At 44.2% G+C, this 26,076-nt stretch overlaps 1 protein-coding gene and 1 non-coding gene across 7 annotated transcripts; one reads left to right on the top strand and one right to left on the bottom strand.

The window, feature by feature from the left end:
- Positions 1–70: 70 nt before the first annotated feature.
- On the bottom strand, positions 71–26,068 carry LOC120298045 (fucolectin-like). Of its 6 annotated transcripts, XM_039321388.1 has the most exons (6): positions 25,959–26,035; positions 23,860–23,942; positions 22,366–22,660; positions 14,644–14,738; positions 5,055–5,349; positions 71–3,056 (listed from the first exon to the last, which is right to left on the bottom strand). In XM_039321388.1, the coding sequence occupies exons 3-6, from the start codon at positions 22,404–22,406 to the stop codon at positions 2,870–2,872; spliced, it is 618 nt and encodes a 205-aa protein (XP_039177322.1). In that variant the 5' UTR covers positions 22,407–22,660; positions 23,860–23,942; positions 25,959–26,035; the 3' UTR covers positions 71–2,869. The 6 variants fall into 6 exon arrangements, 5 of the variants coding, with proteins under 5 accessions (XP_039177322.1, XP_039177323.1, XP_039177325.1 ...); XM_039321389.1 differs by lacking the exon at positions 23,860–23,942 and having other exon boundaries at positions 25,959–26,068; XM_039321391.1 differs by lacking the exons at positions 22,366–22,660; positions 23,860–23,942 and adding an exon at positions 16,315–16,403 and having other exon boundaries at positions 25,959–26,024.
- LOC120298093 lies at positions 6,957–7,063 on the top strand. Its single transcript, XR_005553946.1, has one exon. It is a non-coding gene; the product is annotated as a U6 spliceosomal RNA (small nuclear RNA).
- Positions 26,069–26,076: the final 8 nt, after the last annotated feature.

The following is a 26,076-nucleotide window of genomic DNA, read 5'->3' on the forward strand; positions in this document are numbered from 1 at the left end:
TCTCAAGACAAGGGCGCTCGAGGTGGAACCCACAAAATCCTGGAATTCGGCCCCACTTTCCATTTCCAGGCCTGGTCTTGGGTCCCTGCGGCTTGGGCACAGGGCAGGAGGGTTTTTGCTCGGGGGATGGGGCTTCCTGTGGGCTACTTGGGGGCTTGGGGGACCCTCCTCAGCACAGGTGGGGCTGGCTGAGCCCTCCCCACGAACGAGAGCTGGGGAGGAAGGGAAGGAGGCGGCCCCTTTCCAGCCCTTCCGCTGGAAGCCGCTGCAAGAGGGTGAATTGAACGGGCGCCTGGCCATGGGGGGAGCGTCTCTGGGGGTGCCAGCACTGCAGTTTGGGAGATCATAAACTTGGGGAGCAACACAGCCCCCCCCTCCCTCCGGTGGTCTTGACAGCGCAGCCGAGTCTGCAGTCAGGACAGCTCCTCCCCACGGTGGGTGTTTTCCTGCAGACCGAGCGCAGGTGGTCCTCAACATACGGCCACAGTTGAGCCCCAAATTTATGTCGCTAAGCGAGAAAGTTGTTAAGTGAGCTTTGCCCCATTTTACGACCTTCCTTGCCACCGTGGTTAAATGAATCACTGTGGTTGTTAAGTGAATTTGGCTTCCCCATGGACTTCATTTGTCAGAAGATCGCCGAAATGGGATCATGTGACCCCCAGGGGACGCTGCGGCTGTCGCAACTATGAGTCAGTCACCAAGTGGCCAAATTTTGATCACATGACCCCAGGGGGATGCGGTGGTCGTAAGTGTGTGAAAAACGATCTGTTACTTTTTTCCGTGCTGTTGCAACTTGGAAAGGTCACTAAACGGATGCTTGTAAGTTGAGGACTATTCAATAGTCACAAGAGTTTGTCCAGCCCTCCTCCTTTGCCCTTGCAGTGGCAGGAACCCCCACCCCCATTGAGACGAGTTCCCCACCTCCCTCCGAACCTTCCATCAGTTGCATAACAGGAGGCCGTCCTTGGGACCCTGCCCGACACCCCAGCCCAGAACCCCTCCCAGATGGCAGCTTCGCCAGCCTGATGCCCTCTGGTGTTTGCTGGTGGGCACCAAAGGGAAGGGAGGCCCCTCCAGCCCTCGGCTCTCCGCTCCCGGGGGACTTTCTCCATCACTAATAGGGTCACCAGCTGACGGGCTACGGTGGCCCTGGAGCCTCTAAATCACCAGGGAGAAAACGGACAAGATCAGAGTTACGCTCTGGCTCGGGTACCCAATCCCCGGGCTGTGACCCCACACCAGTCCGCAGCCTGCCAAGCCAGCCAAGCCCCATCCGTGCTCACAGGGGATCCAGGCAGTGTGTGAAACCACACATCCCAGTTCCACTGAAGAACCGACCTCCGCAGAACGGGTTTCTGGTGTCCAAAAAGTCTCGTGGTGTGTGTGTGTGGGGGTCTCTGCCGTAGCTTGTTCCTCATGGCAGGGAAGCAGCCCCGGCAGAGCTGTAGCTGGCTGGCAAGCTCAGCCCGTTCTCTGTGGCTTCCTCATCTCAAGAGTGGAACCTGGTTTGTCTCATTCCCTTCTGTGGCCAGCTGAGGGGAATCAGGACCGATGCCTCTGGAACCCCTGTGAAGTGGAGAGGCTGACTGAAAACAGACAGGGCAGGGAGGGAGGTCTGCAAAGGGTGGGCACCGTCATTGAAAAGCGCTCTCAACAACGCTTCCTGTCTCGGATGGTTTAGGGCAGGGGTGGGGAATCACAGTCCTTTCACGACTTGCCCGGCTCAGGAATGGTGGGAGTTGAAGTCCACAAGTCACGAAAGGGCCCCGGTTCCCCACCCCTGCTTTAGGGTATTCTTCTTCCCTGTCGGGCTTCTGGACGTGGTGGATGCAAATACCTGTGGAGACGCCCTCCGAGGCTTAATTCACGCGCTTGTAGGCTCGTTCACCCAGAAAGCCCTCAGCCTCTCATCGGAAGACGAGAGCCGGGTTCATGAGATGTGCCATCCCCAAATGAATCGGAGTATTTGCTGACCTGTAAGCCTCTCACTTCGTGGGACAAAGCTAAACAGGGTGTCGGGCCATCAACGGAACCCGCTCCTTCGCTTCTGCTTGGAGGTGGTTCGTGAATCGGATTCCTCTTGGAGGTGGTTCGTGATTCCCACTTGCCCTGTCCTCCATTCGTGGGATTGCCTGGTTTACTGCTAGGAATATTTTAACCAAAAGCTGATCTCCTACACCTGAAAGGGGAGCTCTTTGCTCCGGTGTTTTGCTCTTGTGCAGAATCTGCCCGAAACTCTTGGAGAGATGGCTGGCCGGTGTCTGTGTGCGGAGCTCTCTGGCAAAAGGGAACGGGCCGTGTTCCAGGAGCTTCCTCCTCATTGATTGATTGATGATGTGCCATCAGATCCACTAGCACTGATGGTGTTACCTGGTTGGGTAATGAAACGTCTGAGAAAAACAACCAAGCTTAGAGAGCACCACGGACCCCATAGTCCCTCCCTCCCTCTCCTCTAGTCCAACCCTGTGCTGAAACAAGAGACCACTACCCCATTCTAGACAAATGGCTGTCCAGTCTCTTCTTTAAAACCTCCAGTGTTGGATCACCCACAACTTCTGGAGGCGACTTCTGTTCCACTGGTTAATTGTTCTCACTGTCGGGAAATTCCTCCTTACTTCTCAGTTGCTTCTCTCCTTGGTCATTTCCCACCCATTGCTTCTTCTCCTGCCTTCTGGTGCTTTGGACTTATAGGAGGATGTTATGATTGATCTAAGACTGCAACACAAAACAGATCTTGAAGACCTAGACGATGCCTTCTCCTTTGTGGTCTGCCCCCTCTTTGCCTTTGTGTCTTTGCAACCAATCCCAGAAACAAAACAATTGCTCAGAGTAGGTTTATTTAAGAGAACAAGATTGACTGAGTTATCCATTATCCTTGTCCCTGTCCTGGCTCACAATTCTCCGGGCTAAGCACCCTGGTCCCGTAGACTTCCACCTCGCACAGTGCCAGGGATACTGTGCGGCTAGGAACGGTGACGGTGACATAGCGTCCCACACGACCGTTGCAGGAGATGGTGCTGATGGAGCCCAGACGGGTGTCGGTGATTCTCCCACAGCTGTTGGAAGAGAAAAAGGGAAGACCTGCACGGTTTGTCACGGTTCAGAAGGAGCGAATCAAAACGGTAACATAGTTTGAGAACGTCTCCTCAGGACTTTTCAAGGCACCTGGGTTGATCTCCTGTCAGCCACGGGAGAAGCAGTTTGGTGGTTAAGCTTTCTTGGATATCGAACTATAACGTCTATCTGTCAGAATCCAATTATATTTCATCTCTAGTTATCAAATATAGAAAACCCCAATTCTGCCTTCTCTGGATTCTGCCATAAGGGGAAGAGAAGGGGGTGAACAAAGGGGCTTTATGGCCCTCACTTCCTTCAGTATACTTCAAAGGAACTGAATGTGTGTATTGCAAAAGAACTAACCATAAGAATGGGGCCATTTCCTTTCATGTAGTTTCTTTGAAGTCTCCATCCAGCCGGGCAGTAATGAAAAGGGGGTGGAAGTGTAATGCCTGAGACTCGCTGAAAGAGGGGGTTGATTGGGTGGGGCTACTGGGGAACCCCTTAAAACCTTGAATGGGAGAGCTTGGACCCCAAGTCCTGTCTAGAACACCTGCAACCATTTTCTCTTAATAAAGGATTCCTGTTGGAAGAATTATTCCAAGAGTTCTGTCTTCTTAAGATGCAAAGTGGGGTGGGTCCTTACAGCGAGACAATGGCACCATATGGTGGTTTTATTATGGTTTTATCTTAATATTTTACTTCCTGTTCTTAGATGATTTAGGTATTACAATTTTAGGTATAATGTACATACCGGTAGTAACGGTTTGCCTGCAAATGACTTTTATAGTTTTAATCATAATGTAATGTGAACAACAGCTTTAAACTTAATGTAAGCTGCTTTAAACACGGTTGTAAAAAATTCAAATGTTGTAACAAGGTTGTCAAATTTCTGGAATTTCGTACCTGATTTCAGTTTAAAGCTACTAACTTTGATAGTTTTAATTCTAACTTAACTTCTGTGAACTTCATTAAGAGCTTCCTGAAGCAGTGTTTCTCAACCTTGACAATTTTAAGGTATGTGGACTTCAACTCCCAGAATTCCACTGTCCTAAAGGGTCATGCATAAGTGCCTATTGTCCCTGTCACATTTTAATTTTTTTCCTTTAAAATAAAATAAAAATGTATTGCCTATTTGTCTATCTCTCTATTTCCATAACCTCTCCCTCTCTCCCATCCATGTCTGTCTGTCTGTCTGTCTGTCTGTCTATCTATCTATCTATCTAATTTCATGGTGCTTTATTTAAATTTATATTTGTATGTCCTAACTGCATGACCTTTGTAGATGCTATAGACTAAATAAAATTAAGAAATGCATTCCTAAAAAAAAGATATCCATAGATTGCCCCTGTGATTATGTAGGGCAGATGGGGAGGAAGCTAACCACCAGATTGCAAGAATACAAGCAAGCATTCAGACGTGGAGACCTGAACTCATTGGTAGCTTCCCACTGCAGTGAACGGGAACACACATGCAATTTTGCAACTACTAAGATTGTTGGACGAGCAGGCACAAAAACAGCCAGAGAAGTGATTGAAGCCTGGGAAACGGGCCCTTCGTTAGTCAATAGGAGTGCTGATTTACCACCAGCCTATCAAGTGCTTTAGAAGGTGAGGGATGGCCAGCACAAACAAATGACAGCCAACGACTTAATAGCCACCATCAACATACCCCAATCAACATCTTAAAAAGCCACATACAACAAGCACTGTATAAATACTATACACAGCACGCTGCTAGAGAGACGTTCCCTAAAGATGGGCTCCAGCATGAGTCCAAAAGCTCGGAAGACAAAATCTGTGATCCTGGTGACTGACCCAGATTGAATCCTAAAAAAGATATTCCCAAATATGGAAGCCTTAAATATTTTAGCCTTACCCCACCCCAAATCTAAGCACCGGCCTCTTCTATGAGGTCTTGGGTGCTACCAAATTAACGTCATTTTCCTAGCCAGTTTGATTCCTGTCTAGCCACTTTCTGCGAAAAGAGGAACTTACAGAGGATTGTTTTTTCCATGGTTGCTCACAAAGTTTCCCACACGGATCTCTGCTCCCTGGAGCCTTTCTCCACAGCAGTCTGCACGGTTTTTTACCACCACGGAAGAAATGGCATGCCGGCTACCCAGGTCCACGTACCACCAGGGCCCCCTTTCTCGCTTCGTGTGGGTGCAGGTGTTCTGTCCAATCCAGCGTCCACTGCAGTTCCCATCCACGGCTTTGCTTGCAACTGAATTGAACTGGCTTGGAAAGGTGGAAGATTGGAAAGCTGGACGTCCTCTGGCCACGTTTATAGCTAGGAGGAAGTGTGGGAGAAGAAAGGCATGTCAGAATTTGTTCTTGGTGGACTTTTTTTCTCTGGATCTGCAAACAAATGTCCGGGAGGAAACACAAAGTCCTTGGGACAACTTTCAACTTTCTTAAAGTCTTGCTGTCTGCTAGCGACCACTTGGAAAAGCACAACGTAGGGAAAGATAGGTGGCCCTCTGCACTTTCCTGCATGCCTGACCAGGAAGTGGCTGAACAGAATGAGTAGACAGGCTAGAGAGCTTCTTGTGAGAAGAACAGAATTTGGGAGTTCTCCTAACTTGGCCATTCTCCATATTTGCTTTCTTTGCAAGGGTGGAAAGGAGAATGCCTAATCTAGACCCTCCTTGTGAGCCAGAAATGTGGTGTACTCGGAGTCAGTCTTCCTATCAAGGAAGGCGACTTCCAGGGTGGAAATAACATACTGAAGATGGCTTTGCTAAAGGTGGAGCTCATGAGTGTGGCAGAGCTACCAAGTAGATGGGCTCTTAGTAATTCCTCTCTGGACAAGAAGGGGACTTGAGATCACCCTCTAGTGCTTCAGATATTTGCTCCTCATGAGGAGACCACAAGACAGCCGTCTCTGGTGGGTTTAGACCTCTGGAAGACAAGGGAACACCATCTCTGCTCAAATCATAGCTGGCATTTTCAGGGACACAGGATTTACATATGTTCTAATCACTCTTGGAAATAACTTGTTAATTACTTTTCAGCTATGAGGGATCTTTGGATTTACAGCTCTGGATGATTTACTGTCAGTCCTCAGCAAAAGAATCTTAAATACAGGTTTAAGAACTTTATTTTTTTTTCTTTTGGAATAAACAGCAAAAGGGTGATTTGAACAATTTTGGAAATTATAAAGGGTCCAGATGGATTTGAAATAAGATTTAGAAATTAATTATCCTTCCTGTGGGAAAATGCTTATCTTTTGAATTCTCTTTTTTAAAACAAAAACATGATAAGGGGCAATTTTGAAGATTGGACACTAGAGGGAACTAAAAGGAACTAAAGATCATAATTCAAAGAAGAACGCTTAAATTTAACGTACTAATACAGAATGGAATGAAATATCATAACATCAGACTTATTGTATATATTTGAACAATGGATCCAGAAGTTAATTTTAAGAGTGTCCGCTATTATAGATTGTGTTTAAAAGATGTAATGAAAAAAGAACAGGTAACACTGGACAAGGCCATTGACTGAACTGAAAGTGGATTTAAAAATGACAGATTACAAGAATGGTACACAAAACGATGCTACATTGAATGTACAAATGAAATCAGATCACGTCCTAATAATTAAAAGAGACATACAAATAACAAACCGAAAAAGTGAGCTGGATAATTTTCCTATATTGGATTTATAAAAGAGACTTTTTAAAACTGAATAATTTTGTGAGATGGGACAAAGAAAAAATGAAAATAAATCAAGTTCTACAACGTGATTTGAAGGCGTTAAAAGATAAAGATTCTTAAAAATAAAAGAAATATAAATTTGCTTTACGTGATCAAAGCTAAAATACATATATTATCATTAGTAACCCATAATGGACTGCAGCTAACTAGGTCTGCACATCAAGATTTCAAGGATTTGGTGCTCGCTTCGGCAGCACATATACTAAAATTGGAACGATACAGAGAAGATTAGCATGGCCCCTGCGCAAGGATGACACGCAAATTCGTGAAGCGTTCCATATTTTTTTATTTTGCTTTGAATATGTATAAGGGGACTTCAATGTCAATGGTATGGGATGCAGGGAAAGCATTTATGCGTGGGATTTTGATAAAAATGAATAACTGTCATAAGCAAAAACAGATTCAGAAACGTAAAGAATTGGAAGATGAAATTAAATTAAAAGAAAAGTCTTTGATTTTAAATCCTTCTGATGAAAGTATTAAAGAATCCTTAAAGTTGTTAAGAACACAATTTAATATGTTGTTAGCAGATCAAGCTGCAACCAATTTATTGTTTATGAAACAAAACACATTCTGCAATGCTAACAAGCCAGGGAGATGGTTGGCTTATCAATTGAGAAAGAAACAGAGACAGAGAACAATAGATAAAATAAATTACAAGGGTAAATTAGTTTCTCAGAAGGAACTGATTAAGAAATCTTTTTTGGATTATTATCAAAAATTATATAAATCTACTAATGTGCAAATTTTAGAGATAAATAAATATCTAAGCGAGGTTAGTTTCCCTAAATTGACAGAGGATCAGAAATATGAAGTTAATGGTTTAATTACTAAGGAGGAAATTTCGCTAGCAATTCAACAATTGAAACCAGGGAAAGCACCGGGTACGGATGGGTTAACAGCTGTTTATTATAAAGCTTTATTGGAGGAGATGACTCAACCATTAGGTGATCTTTTTAATGGCATTTTACAGGGTCAAGAGATTCCTCCCTCATGGCGTACTGCTTTTATATCATTGATTCCAAAGGAAGATCAAGATCTTACTTTACCAAAGAATTATAGGCCTATATCTCTTTTAAATGTGGATTATAAGATATTTGTAAAAATCTTAGTAAATAGGCTTATGAGGGTTGTGCACCACCTTGTGCATAAAGATCAATCTGGGTTCATAACTGGAAGGTACATGAAAAATAATGTCAGACAAATTATTAATTTATTAGAATATTTAGATAAAAATAACCAAGTTCCTGCAGGGCTGATATTTTTAGATGCTGAAAAAGCCTTTGATCAATTGAATTGGCATTTTATGTTAAGAGTAATGGAAGAGATGAATTTTGGTGAAAAGATATTGCAAGCTCTTATGGTAATATATCAAAAACAAATGGCACAACTTATCGTTAATGGAGGCTTGTCAGAGGTTTTTACAATAGAGAAAGGTACTAGACAGGGTTGTCCATTATCACCGTTGCTGTTTGTCTTAACACTGGAAATACTGTTGATCAAAATTCGAGAGTCGCAGGAAATTAAAGGAATAGAAGTTAATAAAAAAGAGTATAAGTTAAGAGCTTTTGCGGATGACTTGGTTATTACTTTGTCGCAACCTACTTATTCTGTAGTAAAATTATTACAGTTGATTCATAATTATGGTTTGGTTTCGGGTTTTAAGATTAATGTTAATAAGACTAAAATTTTACCTAAAAATATGACTAGTCGGGAGAAGCAGACTTTGGTTAATTTGACGGGTTTTGAAATTGTTAATAAGGTAAAATATTTGGGGGTGATGCTATCTGTTTCTAATGCAAAATTATTTAAAAATAATTATGAAAGGTTGTGGGTTAGGGTACAGAGAGACTTGAAGAATTGGGAAAAGTTGCAATTATCCCTCATGGGAAGAATTGCAGTGATAAAAATGAATATTCTACCCAAGTTTCTCTTTTTGTTCCAAATGATACCGATTTTGAAGAATGAGATCAATTTAACTGAGTGGCAGAAAGGCCTTAATAAATTTATTTGGGCAGGGAAAAAGCCAAGGGTTAAATTTAAAATTATGCAAGATTTCCGTGAGAGGGGAGGACTCAAGGTGCCGAATTTGAAATTATATTATGATGCGGTGGTTTTAACATTAGTTAGTGACTGGGTAAATTTGACAAATTCTGATATACTTCACTTAGAGGGATGGAATCTACTTTTTGGGTGGCATGCCTATTTAATATTTAATAAAAAAATGGATTGGGCTTTTAAATCTCATATCTTAAGAATTTCTTTACTTAGGGTTTGGAGAAAATATTATAAAAGTGATTTCAAAGTACCATTATGGGCTATACCTTGGCATGCAATAGAAGGAATAAAAAGAGGGGTTAAAATGGATATGGTGTCTTATAGACAGTTACTTAAATGGGATGGACAAAACTGGCAGTTAAAATCACGGGAAGAGTTAGCACAAGAAAATATTATTTATTCTTGGTTCCAATATAGGCAATTATCAGATAGATGGAAGATGGACTGTAAGGTGGGTTTTCTCAGAGAAGATGAAAATCTTATTAAGCAAGTGAAGGATCAAAGACAAACCCACATTAAGAGGATTTATGGGGTTTTAGTTGAATTGGATTCAGAAACGGAACTAATTAAAGATTGTATGATTAGATGGGCGCAGAATTTTGGTGAGCCAGTTCCATTGGACACCTGGGAAACTATTTGGGTGAGAAATGTCAAATTTACACAAGCACAGAACTTAAGGGAGAATTTTTATAAAATGTTTTATAGATGGCACCTTGATCCACAAAAAATGTCTTTTATGTACCCTGACTTACAACCTAAATGTTGGAGATGTGGTTGTATGGACGCTACTTATTATCATATTTGGTGGTCGTGCAGAGAGATAAAAGCATTCTGGATTAAGATATGGTGGAATATCCAGAGAATTTTTAAAAGGAGGGTAAAATTTACTCCACAATTATTTTTGTTAGGTATAGTTATTGATTGTGATACAAAGGAGGTTATATTGATGTTAAACTTGATTACAGCTGCGAGGCTGTTAGTAGGACAATATTGGAAGAAGGAATCTTTGCCTACATTGCAGGAATGGTTTCTTAAAGTGTCTCATTTGGCGGAAATGGCAAAGATTTCGGCTTTCTTAAAGGGTCAAACGCAAGAGAAATTCTTGCTGTTTGGGATAAATGGATAAAATTCATACAATTTAAATTTGATATAAAAATACTATATAGTTTTTTCATAATTTTTAACTTTATATATATATATATATTTTTCTATTTTATATTCTTTTTTTTATAAATTTTTTTAAACTTTTTCTTTAATTAAGCCTATATTCTGCTCTGGGAGGTCCTGGGGGGGGGAAGGGGGGGTTTGGGTAGGGGTGGGGGAAGGGGGGTTTTGTTGGGTAATGTTTGTTTTTTATTTGTATATGTTGTTTTTTGTTTTTGTATTGTCTCTTATTTTCTGTAAAATTTATAAAACTTTTTAATAAAAAAAAAAAAAGATTTCAAGGATTTGTTTATAAAATAGAGATGGGATATGGGAAGAAAAAATACGTCATATTTAAGAGAAAATGATAAGTTATTAAAATTGTTTATATGTGTGATGAAGGGGAAGTCATTTCTTTATATATTTCATTTTCTTTACTATAGATCCAACTTAGAAGTAAGGAGGCATTACTCACGTGGCGACAGTTCCTGGAAGGCAACAAAATCCCCTTCCAGGTGTGGACTGATCACAAAAATTTAGAAGCCCTGAAAACTTCCAGGAAACTCAATCCCAAACAAGCCCGCTGGTCCCAGCATTTTCACCAATTCCATTTTAAGCTCAAACATTTACCAGGAAGAAAGAACTTCCTGGCAGATGCTCTATCTCGCATGCCCCAATATAACAGCGCACGAACCACAGACTCTAGACCAATAATGGCAGAGTCACAACTGGCAGCACCAGTAACCACAAGAACCCAAGCCAAAATACAACCACAACTGGACAGCCAAACTGGGATTGAATTCAGAAAAAGCTTGGAAACAGATGAATGGTTCCAGAAAAACAAAAATGTGTGCACAATGAGAGACGGGTTGCCTTGGGTAGGGGAAAAGTTATATATACCAACAACTCAAAGAGTAACTTTCATGCACCTTTGCCCTGACACAAAATCAGCAGGGCATTTTGGATTTGTAAAAACTTTACACTTAATTAAACGGCAATTTTGGTGGCCATCAATAAAAAGGACATAGAAAGTTATGTTGCCAGCTGCCCAACCTGTGCATCAGCAAAGAGGTTGCAAGGGAAATCGCCAGGGCTATTACAACCAGTGGCAAGTCCCTCAGCCCCCTGGAGGGAAATAGCCATGGAGTTTATAGTGGAATTGCCAGAAAGCAATGGGAATACTGTTATCTGGACAGTTACGGACCTATTTTCCAAACAGGTGCACTTTATCCCTTGCCAGAAGATTCCCACTGCAAAGGCCTTAGCAAAACTTTTCATCCAGCACATTTACAGATTGCACGGGGCACCCCAACGCATCATCTCTGATAGGGGAGTGCAATTTATGTCTGCATTTTGGAAGGAATTTTTATCCCTCTTAGGGACCACTCAGGGACTGACATCTAGCCATCACCCTCAGACAGATGGACAAACAGAACGCTGCCATTCGGTACTTGAGCAATATTTGAGAGGTTTTTTAAATTTCCAACAGAGTGATTGGACGGACTTACTTCCTTTTGCAGAAGTCGCCTACAATAATGCAGTCCACTCCAGCACAGGCTACACTCCTTTTCAAATAGCCAACGGTCAAAGTTTCAACCCTATGCCAGAGTTAACCCAAAACGAACCAACGATCCCTTCACTGAAAGAATGGATGGAAAACCTACAAAACACCTGGCCAATAGTCAGAAAATCACTAGATGAAGCTAGGCAGGCATACACAGCACAAGCCGATAAAAAAAGGGTTGAGCCTACACCATTCATTATAGGAGAAATGGTGTACTTATCTACAAAATACCTAAAATCCCTACAGCCCTGTAAAAAACTTGGACCAAAATATATAGGACCTTTTCCAATTAAAAGAATCATAAATCCAGTAACAGTAGAATTAGAATTACCCAAAAATCTCAGGCAAATACACCCAATTTTTCATTGCAGCTGCTGAAAAGAGAGCATCAGTCACCTCTACGGCCAAAAATCCCCCCCCCACCACCTCCAATCATGGTGGAGGGGGAACAACACTTCGAAATAAAAGAGATCCTTGACTCTAGGAGATATCGTGGAACAACTCAGTACCTAGTTGCCTGGAAACACATCCCTGCCTCACAAAATGAGTGGGTCCATAAACGTCACGTCAGAGCCCCGAAGCTATTGAAGAAGTTTCACACAGAGTATCCTAACAAGCCTAACTAAATTTTATACTTGTGTTTTCTTTCAGGTGGATCTCTATTATTTTTAAGAGGGGCCGGATGTCAGAATCCAATCATATTTCATCTTTAATTATCAAATATAGAAACTCCCAATTCTGCCTTCTTTGGATTCTGCCATAAGAGGGAGAGAAGGGGGAGAACAAAGGGGCTTTATGGCCCTCACTTCCTTCAGTACAATTCAAAGAGCTGAATGCTGAATGTGTGTTTATTGTAACATCAAAGCGTTAGCACTAGAGAACCTTATCATAACAAAGCAGGATACTTGCCTTTCATGTAGTTACCTGAAGTCTCCATTCAGACGGAAGAAAGAAGAAAGGGGGTGGAATTGTGAGACTTGAAACTATCACTGGAAGGGGGGTTGATTGGGTGGGACTACTGGGGAACCCCTTAAAACCTTGAATGGAAGAGCTTGAACCCCAAGTCCTGTCTAGCATGCCTGCAACCATGTTCTCTTAATAAAGGATTCCTGTTGGAAGAATTATTCCAAGAGTTCTGTCTTCTTAAGATGCAAAGTGGGGTGGGTCCTTACAGTGTGATAACCACTGAAGTATGGAATAGCTTCTCTACCGGAGTTTTCATACAACCATTTGACCGAGATGGTATAAGGCAGTGGTGGTGAACCTATGGCATGCGTGCCAGAGGCGGCACTCGGAGCCCTCTCTGTGGGCACGCATGCTGTTGCCCCAGCCCCGCAGCCCCCTCCTCACCAGCAGCCCCCCCCAGAGGAGAGTCGCCCCCAAGTGCGGCCCATGCAGAGCAGCGCAGCCAAGAACATGGCAGCCGGGCAGTGGGGACAAGACTCCGCCCTCATGCCCTGTTGTGCACAGTTGATTCTGTGGGGTGCAGGCAGAGGATGTGGCTGCCATGGCACTGCTAGGCCGCCTTAGTGAGCTGTGGAGGCGGTGGGTGGCCCTGCGGGCAGGCGGGGCCAGGGGCAGGATGGGGGCAGAGTGGGCAGGGTGAGGCAGGACCTGGTTTTGGGTACTCGGTCTCTAAAATGTTCACCAATAGTATAAGGTCTCCTGCCTTGAGCAGGAGGTTGGACTAGAACAGTGGTTCTTAACCTGGGCGATATCGCCCCCCAGGGGCGATTTCATTTTTCAGGGGGGCGAAGGAAGAAAAGGGGGCAATATGGGGGTGATGGAGCGAGAAGTTTTGGGGACACTTTTGAGACTTTTTCGTACAGTGAATCGCTGTATATCTATCGTACAAAAACATCAGATCTCTCGCTATTAGTGGATTGAATTTTGTTTTCAGTGGTCATTACATTTAAGTGTCTTGAATAAATAAGATAATAAGGAAATACATGTATCACGAAGTTTGGGAATAAAGTGACGGGTGGCACCAAAATTTTTCACACAGTTGAGGTATGGGAAAAAGACTGGAAATAAAATATTTGCATCAATATGTCCTGATAAAAATTTTAAGGAAAACAAAAAAAGTGTTTGCATAAATTGAAGAATTATTTCCTAGGTGGTGATGGAGAGGTTATGTTGGGGGAGGGGGGCGATGACAACTTCCTTATTGGCTCAAGGGGGCGATTCGTTCAAAAAGGTTAAGAACCACTGGACTAGAAGACCTCTGAGGTCCTTTCCAGCTCTATGATTCTAGATTGAATTGAATAATTTACTCTCATTTTCCTCTATACACAATGGCACACACTGACATGAAATGTTGATGCTCCGCTCTCAAAGGAGATTAATAATAATAATAATAATAATAACCCAGATTGTTGGGGGTAATGTAAATATATATATACATTGCTTACTGGTGTACACCGCTTAGAGAGTGCTTGCACTTAAAGTGGTATATAAGTCTCATAAATAAATAAATAAATAAATAAGTTGGAAGGGACCTTGGAGGTCATCTAGTCCAACCCCCTGCTAAGGCAGGAAACCCTAGACCATTTCAGACAAATGGCTGTCCAGTCTCTTCTTAAAGACTTCCAGTGTTGGAGCATTCACTGCTTCTGGAGGCAGGCTGTTCCACTGGTTAATTGTTCTCACTGCCAGGAAGTTTCTCCTTAGTTCCAGGTTGCTTCTCTCCTTGATCAGTTTCCCTCCGTTGCTTCTTGTCCTGCCTTCAGGCGCTTTGAAGAATAGCTTGACTGCCTCTTCTTTGGGGCAGCCCCTGAGATACTGGAAGGCTGCTGTCCTGTCCCCCCTCGTCCTTCTCTTCATTAGACTAGACATACCAACTACCAACATCACCATCCCAAGCATGATTATAACAATAATATTACCAATGTTCTATCTTTATTTTTTCTTCTCTGCACTTTCTAATTGTTTTATTCCTTTCTTTTAGTTTGCTTGACTTTTTAATCCCTTTAATTTGTAATGTTTAATGAAAGCCACCAAGGAAGACAAGAGCGGTGCTCTCCTTTCCCCTTCAGTAACTGGAGTTGGCCAAACTCCACCCAAGGGAAGACTTGAGTTCTCCCCTGTCCGCAGCACTTACCGACGCCTATCAGGTCCGGTCTGCAGCTCTGGGCCTCCCCCTGGCCGGCCAGGAGCCCCAGAACAGGCAGCCACATCCAGGTGAGAAGCATCGTCCTGTGAGGGGAAAAAGCAGAGGGCAGTGAGAAGGAGCACAACAATCAATAAAAAGCATACTTAAAAACAAAGGTGCCCTTCTCTCTTAGGACTAATCATATCCACAGTTTAACTCCCATCCTAGATTTGGGGGAATCTCCAGCTAATACTGGAGGGGGTGATGTTAAGAGGGGGCCGAGCTTGGAATCCTTGCACTGAAGAAGGCAGCAGGGGCCTGACCTGCCCCAGAATCCCTGAAGCCTTAACTTGCCTTTCCCAAGGGAACGCAGCCAGTCTGGTGAGATTCTTGTAACAGAGTTGATCAGCAATAAAGCTTCTGTTTGCGATGCCTCACAAGTGCTACTGGTTGCTTTGACTGCCTGGGGGGGGGGGGGAAACCAGGTCTTTACAGCCCCCTGAAGGGCTAAAAAGGCAGGAATTGAGTTTCCTGGCCTGAGTATAACGCACAGTTAATTCAGTTTCAAACAACACCTGAAATGCTGCATCCAGTTTTAATCACCACATTACAAAAAAGATGTTGAGACTCTTAAGTGCAAAGAAGAGCAACTAAGATGATTAAGGGCCTGGAGGCTCAAACATAGGAAGAACAGTTGCAGGAACTGGGCATGGCTAGTCTAGTGAAGAGAAGGACAAGGGACATGATAGCAGTTTTCCACTATTTGAGGGGCTGCCCCAAAGAAGAGGGAGTCAAGCTATTCTCCAAAGCCTCTGAAGAAGGCAGGACAAGAAGCAACGGATAGAAACTAATCAAGAAGAAAAGCAACCTGGAACTAAGGAGAAATTTCCTGGCTGTGACGACAACCAGTGGAACAGCTTCCCTCCAGAAGTTGTTGGTGCTTCATCACTGGAAGTTTCTAAGAAAATGTTGGACAGTTATTTGTCTGAAATGGTCTAGGGCAGGGGTGTCAAACTGCCAGCCTGCGGGCCGGATGCATCACGATAAATGGCGCCCACCCCATTGCCAGCAATGGAGAAAAAGCTCTGATACATTGCACGATGTCACGTGATGTCGCAGGTTTGACATGTCTGGTCTAGGGTCCCCTGCTTGAGCTAGGGGGTTGGACTAGAAAACTTCCAAGGTCCCTTCCAGCTCTATTCTGATTGATTGATTGATTGATTGTTTGGGTTGATTCCCTTCAGCCTGATTTGCCAATGGTGCCTTAAATGCGAACAATCCCAGATCCAATTTGCCACATTGGAGAGCGAGAAAGCTCCTGATCAACTGGGAAAATTGGAGGGAAACAGGAAGCTAAAGGTGAATTGCAGGAAGCAGATCTTATCCTGACAGAGGATTAGAGCAGAATAACCTTGGGCAAATATTGACCCTGTTGGCAGGCAATACGAATTTCCTCTGCAGAGCTTCTTGGGATGCTGGGGTAGGTAGCCACGATTCTGAATTTCTAGGACCATTTTTTGCAAGACCACCTGATATTCCCATAGAGGACATCTAATCCATCTTAATTATGGCCACAGGGAAATATTCTGGAAACATTTTTGGAAGTGTTTTACCCTGACCTTCTTTTTAGGGCTGAGAAAGCGTGACTGGTCTAAGGTCATCTAGTTCAGGAGTCTTTACCTTGGCTGGCTGAGGAATTCTGGGAGTTGAAGTCCACAAGTCTTAAAGTTGCTAAGGTTGGAGACTCCTGATCTAGTTGACTTTCATCCCTGTGGCAGGATAAGAATTGTAATTGTAAATTGATAAAGTTTTAAAACAGGTTGAGTAGCAATAGAAATCTAAGCTAGAAATGGAATATATTAAATTTATTATGTTACTGTGGGAAATAGAGAGATGACAGTGAATGTATTAAGTTGAGCTGTTTATCTATGTTTTTTTACTTTGGAATGTTTGTTTACCCAAACACCACGGTGTGTCTTAAGTACTTTTTGTTAAAATTATAAAACCAATAAAATATATTTAAAAAAAAAAAGACTCAAAGAGCCATTTGGACCCATTTCCCAGAGAAAATAAAAAACTGGGAACCACAAAACCCTGCTGCTTACCCCTCCTCCCGCACAGAATGCCCCACCGCCACTGCTTCCACCCCCCAACCCCGACAGAGCGCTCCACCATCACTGCTGCTTCCCCCTGCACGAAGCGTCCCACCGCCACTGTTTCCCCCACCTTCCCGATGGACCACTCCACCACCGTCACTGCTTCCCCCCAGGATGGAGCGCTTCGCCGCTGCTTCCCCCAGTGGCAAAGGTGGAGTTTGGGAGGCAGCAGCAGGGCGTAGCCCAGGTGTGGCCCAGCAGCAGCAGCAAAGCTCGTCCTCGACACACAAGCAGCCACCAATGGCTTGGGTGCTTCTGCTCCATCCGAGTTGAAGAAAGCAGAGGCGCAGCAATAGGATTGCGCTCAATAAGTCTGGCGCACACGAGCGAGTAGCGCACCCGGCTCTTATTGCTTGAGAGCAATCCCGCTGCTGCACCTTTGCTTTCTTCACCTTGGACGGAGCAGACCCATCCAAGCTGCTGGCAGCTGATTGAATGGGGAGGATGATGAGGAGGAGAAGAGCGTGAGGGCGGCTGGCCAGGTGAGGAGTAGGCTGGGCGATGGTGGCTGGCTGACTGGGAGGGGGAATCATGGTCGCTTGAGGGGGCTCTGCCAAGCTTCATGGCAGCGGCATTGGCAACCCCCCCCCCCAGCCCATTTCCCTGTCTCCGTATAAGTTGCTTGGCAAAAATCCCGCGCCCCCGATCGGACACAAGTGGAACCTTCTTTCTAGCTCCACCAAGGTCCTCCGTCACGTCCTCTGCCACCGTGTGCAGTCCCACAAAAGAAGTGGGACTAAAAAAGTTCAATCAATTCCAACTTCACGAGATCTTTTTTTTTTTTTTTTGCCGCAAGAAGTTGGAATTGATTGAATGGACCTTTTTAGTCCCACTTCTTTTGTTTGTGAGACTGCACACGGCGAGGACTGGAAGCCAAACTGCGGGTTGCTGACCCCTGATCTAAGCATACACAAGCACACTCAGCACTCTTCAAACGTTTTGTGTATCAATTCCCACCCAGATGAAAAGCATTTTGTAAATAGGTCCCTCAAGGTGGGGATTCCCTGCTCAAGGCAGAGAAGGCAGCTGGTTCTGGTCTGCAGCATTTGCTCCACAGGCTTTCTCTAATTCAGGGGTCCTCAACCTTGGCAACTTTGTGACTTCAACTTCCAGAATTCCTCAGCCAGCAAAGCTGGCTGAGGAATTCTGAGAGTTGAAGTCCACAAGTCTTAAAGTTGCCAAGTTGAGGACCCCTGCTCTAACTCACCTGGCGTCTCTCCCTTGCCCAGCCAAATGGATGAGATGAGCTTTCACAGGTGGTCCTCTTCAAGCTGCGATTTCTCCAAAATATTCACAGTCTTCTCTACCAGATATTTTTTAACTTCCTTCCTAATGGGCTGACTCCTCCTCCTTCAGAGAGCCCAGCCAACCAATGGAAAGTTACAGAGCTTCTGATGGAGACCAATCAAGACCAGGTTACAACTCTCCCATTGGTTGTTTCCTCCATGCCTCTGGGTCTTGGCAGTGGGGAGAGAGGAGATGTTACACAACCCACATCCTGCAGGATTTCACCTCCTCTTTCCAAGCAATGCAATTCTTGGGAGGAACATAATGGTCTTCCTTGACAGATGCCAACTGGTTTCCGTATCAGAACATCCTCATTGTCTGTGAGCAAACAGCACTTAGGAATGTTTTTACAGGATTCGAGCATGCTCACACCTCCAAAGTCAACATGAGTGGGCAGCTGCATTTGCTGGAGAGGGCCAGAATAATGGATCTGGAGAGAGAAGACCTTCCTGCAGTATATTCAAAGATGTTGCTGAGACTCTACAAAGAACGCAGAGAAGAGCAACACTGATGATTCGGTGACTGAAGGCTAAAAGATGAAGAAAGTTTTCAGGAATTGGTTATGTCTACTTCATTGAAAAGAAGGACTAAGGGTGACATGAGATCAGTCTTCCAAAATTTGAGGGGCTGCCCCAAAAAAGAGGGAATCAAGCTATTCTCCAAAGCGCCTGAAGGCAGGACAAGAAATGATGGAAGATAATCAAGGAGATGCCACGTAGAACTAAGGATAAATGTCCTGGCAATCAGTGGAACAACTTGCCTCCAAAAGTTGTGGGTGCTCCATCCCTGGAGGTTTTAAAGAAGAGATTGAACAGCCATTTGTCTGAAATGGTATAGGATCTGTTGCTGGAGCTAGGGGTTGGACTAGAAGACCTCCAAGGCCCCTTCCAGCTCTGTAATTCTGTTAGTCTTCTTTCTGTTTCTTAAGGGGTCGTGAATCTTGGAGAGCCACTTAGCCTGGAATCTTACAAGGAAGAATTAAGCTTTCCTGTCCAAAGACTGTTTGGCCTTACAAAGCAGAGGAAGCCATAAGGTCCACTGAAATTAAGCAGTGAGCGATTAAGAACAGATGAATGGAAGAACGTTCTCTGCAGAGATGGCCTGTGAGAGTTCTCTCCATAAGACGAATTTCCTGGTTGGCCTTCAAGTAACAATACAGCTACTCCTTGAGTTATAGCCACAACTGAGCCAAGGAATATGTTAAACAGGGTAGTCCACCTCAATGCCTGCAATTCCAGCTCCCCCATTGCGGTGGCTAACTGGTTAGTGAAGCCAGGGGGCTCCAAAACCGGCAATTTTAAGACTTGTGGACTTCAACTCCCAGAATTCCCCAGCCAGCCACGGGGAATTCTGGCTGCCGAGGTGAACTTCCCGGTTGACTTTCCAGGGTCCATAAGCAAATTCAGCAGGAAAAAGGGAGAAAACGGGAGCGATCAGTTGCTATCCAGAATTTCAATATTGAACAATTTGAAATCCAGTCACTGCGGACGTTGTACTGTGTACAAAGTTGGAGAGGAATCTTGTCATTGCCAAAGGCTTTGGATTGGCCAATGGGAGAACTGGATGATGCTTTGTGGCCTTTTATTACTCTGTGGGAAGTCACCCCCCCCCCCAGAGAAGGAAATATTAAAGAGGCAGAAAAGCATGCCCAGTTTTTCTTAATAGCTCCAAGTCTCCCTCCCCCAAGCAGAAACCAGCTCTGTAGAAATGCAGATGTAAATAATCCAGGAAGGTTGGAGGTGCCCAGCTAGAAGCTTAGGAAGACAAAGACACCTAAAATCTACATACCCCACCCAAACTCTAAGACAGGACATAATAGGATTAACCCACAGATGCCAAAGGGCACACTCAGATTCAGGTCAAAGTTCATGCCACAGGAACAACTCCAAACAAAAGGCTCCAGAGGGTATAAAAACCCACTCCCTACATGTGTTCACTCTCTTTTCTTCCAGAGCCATCTTTCTGTCTGGCTCTCCTCTCCAATAAACTGCAACCTTCTTTCTAAAGCAGTCGCCATGTTGTTTATTCCCAGCTTGGATTGAACCATGACGAAGACTTTTCCTTCAACAACTCTTTCTTTTTACAGCTTTGTTTGTTATTTAAGCGCGACCTGCTGCTTTTGAGACAAGCATGCAAGGTCCTCAAACTTTTAGATAATTGAACAAAATCTCCTTGCATTGTGCTGGATTCTTGGTGCTTTCCTACATACGTGTATTGAGATTCCTGCACAGCAATCAGTGGAAGGGATTGTGTGGTTCCAATACAATAAATATATATAAAGAGTAGAGTATAATAAATCCCTCGATTAAATATTGACCAGGTAGGCAAACATAAAGCAGACTGCCTTGGCAATTGCTTTGTGATCCGGGCTGTGACGTTTGCCTGTCCCTGGCAGTCAACAGACATCAGGGGGTTCCTGAAGGTGCTGAGGGTCTAGCAAGGGGTTTCATTGAGCTCCTGGGGGAAGCGGGAGGCAACCCAGCTGCTTCAAATAAAACATGCGAAGAACAGTTGCAGGCACTCGGTATGTCTAGTCTAATGAAAAGAAGGACCAGGGTTGGCCTGATAGCAGCGTTCCAGTATCTGAGGGGCTGCCCCAAAGCAGAGGGGAGGGTCCAATTATTCTCCAAAGCACCTGAGTGGAGGACAAGAAGCAACGGATGGAAACTAATCAAGGAGAGAACCAACCCAGGAGAAATTTCCTGACAGTGAAAGCAATCAACCAGTGGAACAGCTTGCCTCCAGAAGTTGTGGGTGCTCCATCACAAGAGGTTTTTAACAAGAGACTGGACAGGCATTTGTTTGAAATGGTTTAGGGTCTCCTGCTTGGACAACGGATTGGATTAGAAGACCTTCAGGGTCCCTTCAAACTTTGTTATTCTTCTATGGAGGGCATATTTCAAACCAAACTCAGAAACAAAACAATTGCTCAAAGCAAGTTTATTTGAGAGTCAAGATTTATGTAATTATCAATTATCCTTGTTTCTGCTCCTTGCCACACACCTGGATCCCACAGACTTCCACCTCACACAATTCTCTCCCTGATTAGTTTCCACCCATTGCTTCTTCTCCTGCCTTCTGGTGCTTTGGACTTATGTTATAAGAGGGATGTAAGATGGAGGACAAGAGAAGGGGACGACAGAGAAGGAGGTGGCTGGATGGAGTCACCGAAGCAGCAGACATGAGCTTAAATGGACTCCAGAAGATGGTAGAGGACAGGAAGGCCTGGAGGAACGTTGTCCATGGGGTCGCGATGGGTCAGACACGACTTCGCAACTAACAACAAATAAGAGGGATTGATCTAAGGCTGCAACACCAAACGGATCTTGAAGACGTAGATGTTGCCCTCTCCTTTGTGGTCTGCTCCTCTTGGTCTTTGTGTCTTAGAAAGCAATCCCAGAAACAAAACAATTGCTCAGAGTAGGTTTATTTAAGAGAATCAAGGTTGACTGAATTATCCATTATCCTTGTCCCGGTCCTGACACACAAGTCTTCTGGCTACACACCCTGGTCCTGTAGACTTCCAGTGCCAGGGATACTGTGCGGCCAGGAATGGTGACGGTGACATAATCCCACACGACTGTCGCAGGAGATGGTGCTGATGGAGCCCAGACGGGTGTCGGTGATTCTCCCACAGCTGTTGGAAGAGAAAAAGAGAAGACCCTCTCCCATGGTTTGTCGTGGTTCAAAAGGAGCAAATCAGAAGAGGAGTTGATGCATTCCTACAAACGGTAATATATAGTTTGAGAATGTCTTCTTAGGACATTTCAAGGCACCTGGGTTGATCTCATAGCAGCCACAGCAGAAGCATTTCCATGGTTAAGCTTTCTCGGATATCGAACTATAACGTCTATCCCATTGCAAGACAATGGCACCATATTATGGTGATTTTATTATGGTTTTATCTTAATTCAATATTTTATCTCCTAGATTTTATCACCCTCATTCTCTCTCTCTTTCTCCCTCTCTCTTTCTCATCCATCCATATCTATCTATCTATCTATCTATCTATCTATCTATCTATCTATCTATCTATCTATCTATCTATCCATCTTTGCTGATGCTTCATATTTGTATATCATGATTGCATGACCTCTGTAGATGCCATATGCTGAACAAAATTTAAAAATGCATTCTTAAAAAAAGGATACAGAAACAATTTAGCCTCTCCCCACCCCAAATCCAAGTGCTGGTCCCATCTGCAATGTTTTGGGTGCTACCAAATTGACGTCCTTTCCCCTAGCCAATTCGTCTCCTGATTAACAGGAGTGGGCAAAGAGGAACGTACAGAAGATTGGAGAGTCCACAGTTGGGCATGCAGCCTGCCATGCGGATCTCTGCTCCCCGAAGCCTTTCTCCACAGCAGTCTGTCTGGGTTTTCACCACCACGGAAGAAATAGAATACTGGCTACCCAGGTCCACGTACCACCAGGGCCCCCTTTCTCGCTTTGTGTGGGTGCAGGTGTTCTGCCCAATCCAGTGTCTGCTGCAGTTCCCATCCACGGCTTTGCTTGCAACTGAATTGAACTGGCTTGGAAAGGTGGAAGATTGGAAAGCTGGACACCCTCTGGCCACATTTGTAGCTAGGAGGAAGTTTGGGAGAAGAAAGGCATGTCAGAATTTGTTCTCGATTGACCTTTCTTCTCTGGATTTGCACACAAACATCCCGGAGGAAACATAAAGTCCCTGGGACAACTTTCAACTCTCCTGAAGGGTTGCTACTTGCTGGAGACCAGTTTGGAAGAGCACAAGGGAGGGAAACACAGATGACCCTCTGGACTTTCCTGTGTGCCTGACCAGGAAGTGGCTGTCCAGAATGAGTGGGCAGAAGTAGTCTGGAGAGCTATTCACGGATGTCAAATATTATATTAGTTTATCAAAATATAAAATACAGGAATATAAAGAAAATTGAAGGCAATGGGAAAATAAGGGAGTGTGGGAATGACAGCCTCAGGAAATGAAGAACAAAGAGAGCAGCTCAACAAGAAAACTTTTAATTGGTCAGAAGTGACATAGCATGTGGTTCTGGGACAGCTGATAGCTTGGTTTGGTGAATACAAGGATTTTTACAGCATTTCGTAATTGGAGCTTGCTTTTGTTCTTAGATTTATTTAGCCTGTTTTGCAAAGGCTAGCAATGGGTCTAAAATGCTGGCTTCCTTGAGTTTTAATCCTGTCAAAGGCTGGCAATGGGTCTAAAATACTGGAATACTGCTATCATGTCCCCCCCCCAGTCCTTTCTCTACAGTAACCAAGATATAACCAATGTTCTATGTTCTTTTCTATTTTTTCTTGTCTACACTTTCTAATTGTTATATATATATATATATATATATATATTCAATGATGCAATCTTCGATCTCCGGGAAGAGTATACTCCAGTTATTTATTGTTAAAACAACATTTAAAACAATAAAAACAGTTATATACAAGAATTAAAACAACTTAGCTTTCGCTGGTCCTCTGCCAGCGTCCTCAGAGTGGGACTTAGGGGGTGGGAAGTTCTTTTTATCCCCTTACTGATCCAATTGCCTACTCATTGCCCTCGTGACAGGGCCACTCTTCCTGATTGCCTGTGACTGCCTTGCCTGTTCCGCCCTCTCTTTTTTGCACTCATATATATATATTAGTTTGCTTGACTTTTTAATCCCTTTAATTTGTAATGTTTAATGAAAGCCACCAAGGAAGGCAAGAGCGGTGCTCTCCTTTCCCCTTCAGTAACTGGAGCTGGCCAAACTCCACCCAAGGGAAGACTTGAGTTCTCCCCTGTCCGCAGCGCTTACTGATGCCTATCAGGTCCGGTCTGCAGCTCTGGGCCTCCCCCTGCCCCAGAACAGGCAGTCACATCCAGGTGAGAAGCATCGTCCTGCGAGGGGAAAAAGCAGAGGGCAGTGAGAAGGAGCACAGTATGCTGGAGCCCCAGGCCTGGGGTCCTGCTCAGCCACAGACCTCTGCAGGTCCCCTCCTGGGAGAGGCTGGGAGGGCCTTGGGGATCAAGACCTGCCTTGCCAGAAGCTGGCAGCCCTCCCAGTGGGGTAAAGGGCCTTCCCAGAGGAAGCAGACCAGGCCAGCAGAGGAGAACAGGTGTTTCAAAGTGGGACATTCTGAGAAGTAGCAAACGTAACATGTGGTCAAGTGAAGAAGTGAAAAAGAGAAGCAAAGTTGGGAAGACGGCCGGATTCCAAAGAACATAAAAGCACTTTGGGGTGCTCTCTAGGCTTGGCTATTTTTTTTTTTTTGCAGACCCAAACTAGGCAATTTCACTAACACTGATCACTTACACTAACACTGGTGATGTTACTTAATTTGGGTAATGAAATCAGTTTGGGTCATCTAGTTCAGGGGTCCCCTAATTTGGCAACTTTAAGACTTGTGGACTTCAGCTCCCAGAATCCCCCAGCCAGTATGGCTGGCTGAGCAATTCTGGGAGTTGAAGTCCACAAGTCTTAAAGTTGCAAGGTTGGAACCCATGGATTACAGCAAACTTAGAGGAAGTGGTTGAGGTTGACAGAAGAATTAACCAGTAGAACGACCTGCCTCCAGAAGCGGTGAATGCTCCAACACTGGAAGTTTTTAAGAAGAGACTGGACAGCCATTTGTCCGAAATGGTATAGGGTCTCCTGCCTGAGCAGGGGGTTGGACTAGATGACCTCCAAGGTCCCTTCCAACATTATTATTATTATTATTATTATTATTATTATTATTATTATTATTATTATTATTATTATTATTATTGATCATCGCATAGTCAACCAGATGTTCAGACTGGATTTGGCATTTTGTCTACATATCGAGTCCTTACCCAGGACCTGGGATAGGCAGATGTGGATGTTTGATGGTATTACAGATATCGTTGCAGGATGGAAGCAGTTCCTAGTAAGGCCACCTTTTGCAATTGACTGATGGCGAATTTGTCAACGCCGAGGGTGTTCAAGTGGTGCTCCAGTTGTTTTGGGATTGCACCCAAGGAGCCTATTACTATTGGTGCTACCCTTGCTTGCTTTTGCCACAGTCTTTCTATTTCTATTTGTAGGTCTTTGTGTTTTGTTATCTTCTCCAGTTCTTTCTTGTCTAGTCTGCTGTCTCCAGGCACTGCCACGTCCACTATCCAGACTTTTTTGTCTTTCTTATCGACAATTGTTAAGTCTGGGGTGTTATGTTGCAGGTGCTTGTCTGTTTGAATTCTGAAGTCCCAGAGCAGTTTAATTTTATCATTTTCTATGACTTTCTCTATTTATGATCCCACCAGTTTTTGCTTACAGGCAAATGATATTTTTTGCAGATCTTCCAATGCGCCATTGTTGCTACTTTGTCATGCCGCTGCTTGTAGTCAGTCTGTGCAATCTTCTTGCAACAGCTTACCAGGTGGTCCACTGTTTCTTCAGCTTCTTTGCATAGGCGGCACTTACTGTCTGTTGCTGTCTTCTCAATTTTGACTTTGTATGCATTTGTTCTTAAGGCTTGGTCTTGTGCAACCAGAATTAGTCCCTCGGTCATCATCATCATCATCATCATCATCATCACCACCATTATTATTATTATTATTATTATTATTATTAATTCTGGGAGTTGAAATCCACAAGTCTTCAAGTTACTAAGGTTGGAGACCCTGATCCAGTTGACGTTCATGCCTGTGGCAGGATAAGAATTCATGGCCTTCTACCTACTCAGGCATGGCCATAATCCTGTATCAAACTGCCACCTAAGCGTAATTGGGTCTAAGCATACACAAGCACACTCAACACTCTTCAAACGTTTTGTATGTCAACTCCCAACCAGATGAAAAGCATTTTGTAAATAGGTCCATCCAGGTGGGGATCCCCCCTTGAAAGTAGAGAAGGCAGCTGGTCCTGGTCTTAGGCATTTGCTTTGTTTAACTCACCTGGGGTCTCTCACTTGGCCCACGAAATGTGGGTGAATTTCACAGCTGCTCCTCTTCAAACTGCGATTTCTCCAAAATATTGAGATTCAGCTGTACTGGACAGTTTTAACTTCTTTCC

Source organism: Crotalus tigris, unplaced genomic scaffold (genome assembly GCF_016545835.1).
Source record: "Crotalus tigris isolate CLP2741 ecotype Arizona unplaced genomic scaffold, ASM1654583v1 scf7180000023738.1706062, whole genome shotgun sequence".
Classification (NCBI taxonomy): domain Eukaryota; kingdom Metazoa; phylum Chordata; class Lepidosauria; order Squamata; family Viperidae; genus Crotalus; species Crotalus tigris.

Bases quoted from the DNA above. Each gene is read 5' to 3' on its own strand.
- LOC120298045 (XM_039321389.1), bottom strand. From the start codon at position 22,406: ATGGCAGGCTGCATGCCCAACTGTGGACTCTCCAATCTTCT. The intron at 14,739-22,365 runs GTACGTTCCTCT...TTCCCCTCACAG, and splicing joins TGTGGACTCTCCAATCTTCT to GACGATGCTTCTCACCTGGA. The intron at 5,350-14,643 runs GTAAGTGCTGCG...ACTTCCTCCTAG, and splicing joins ACCGGACCTGATAGGCGTCG to CTATAAACGTGGCCAGAGGA.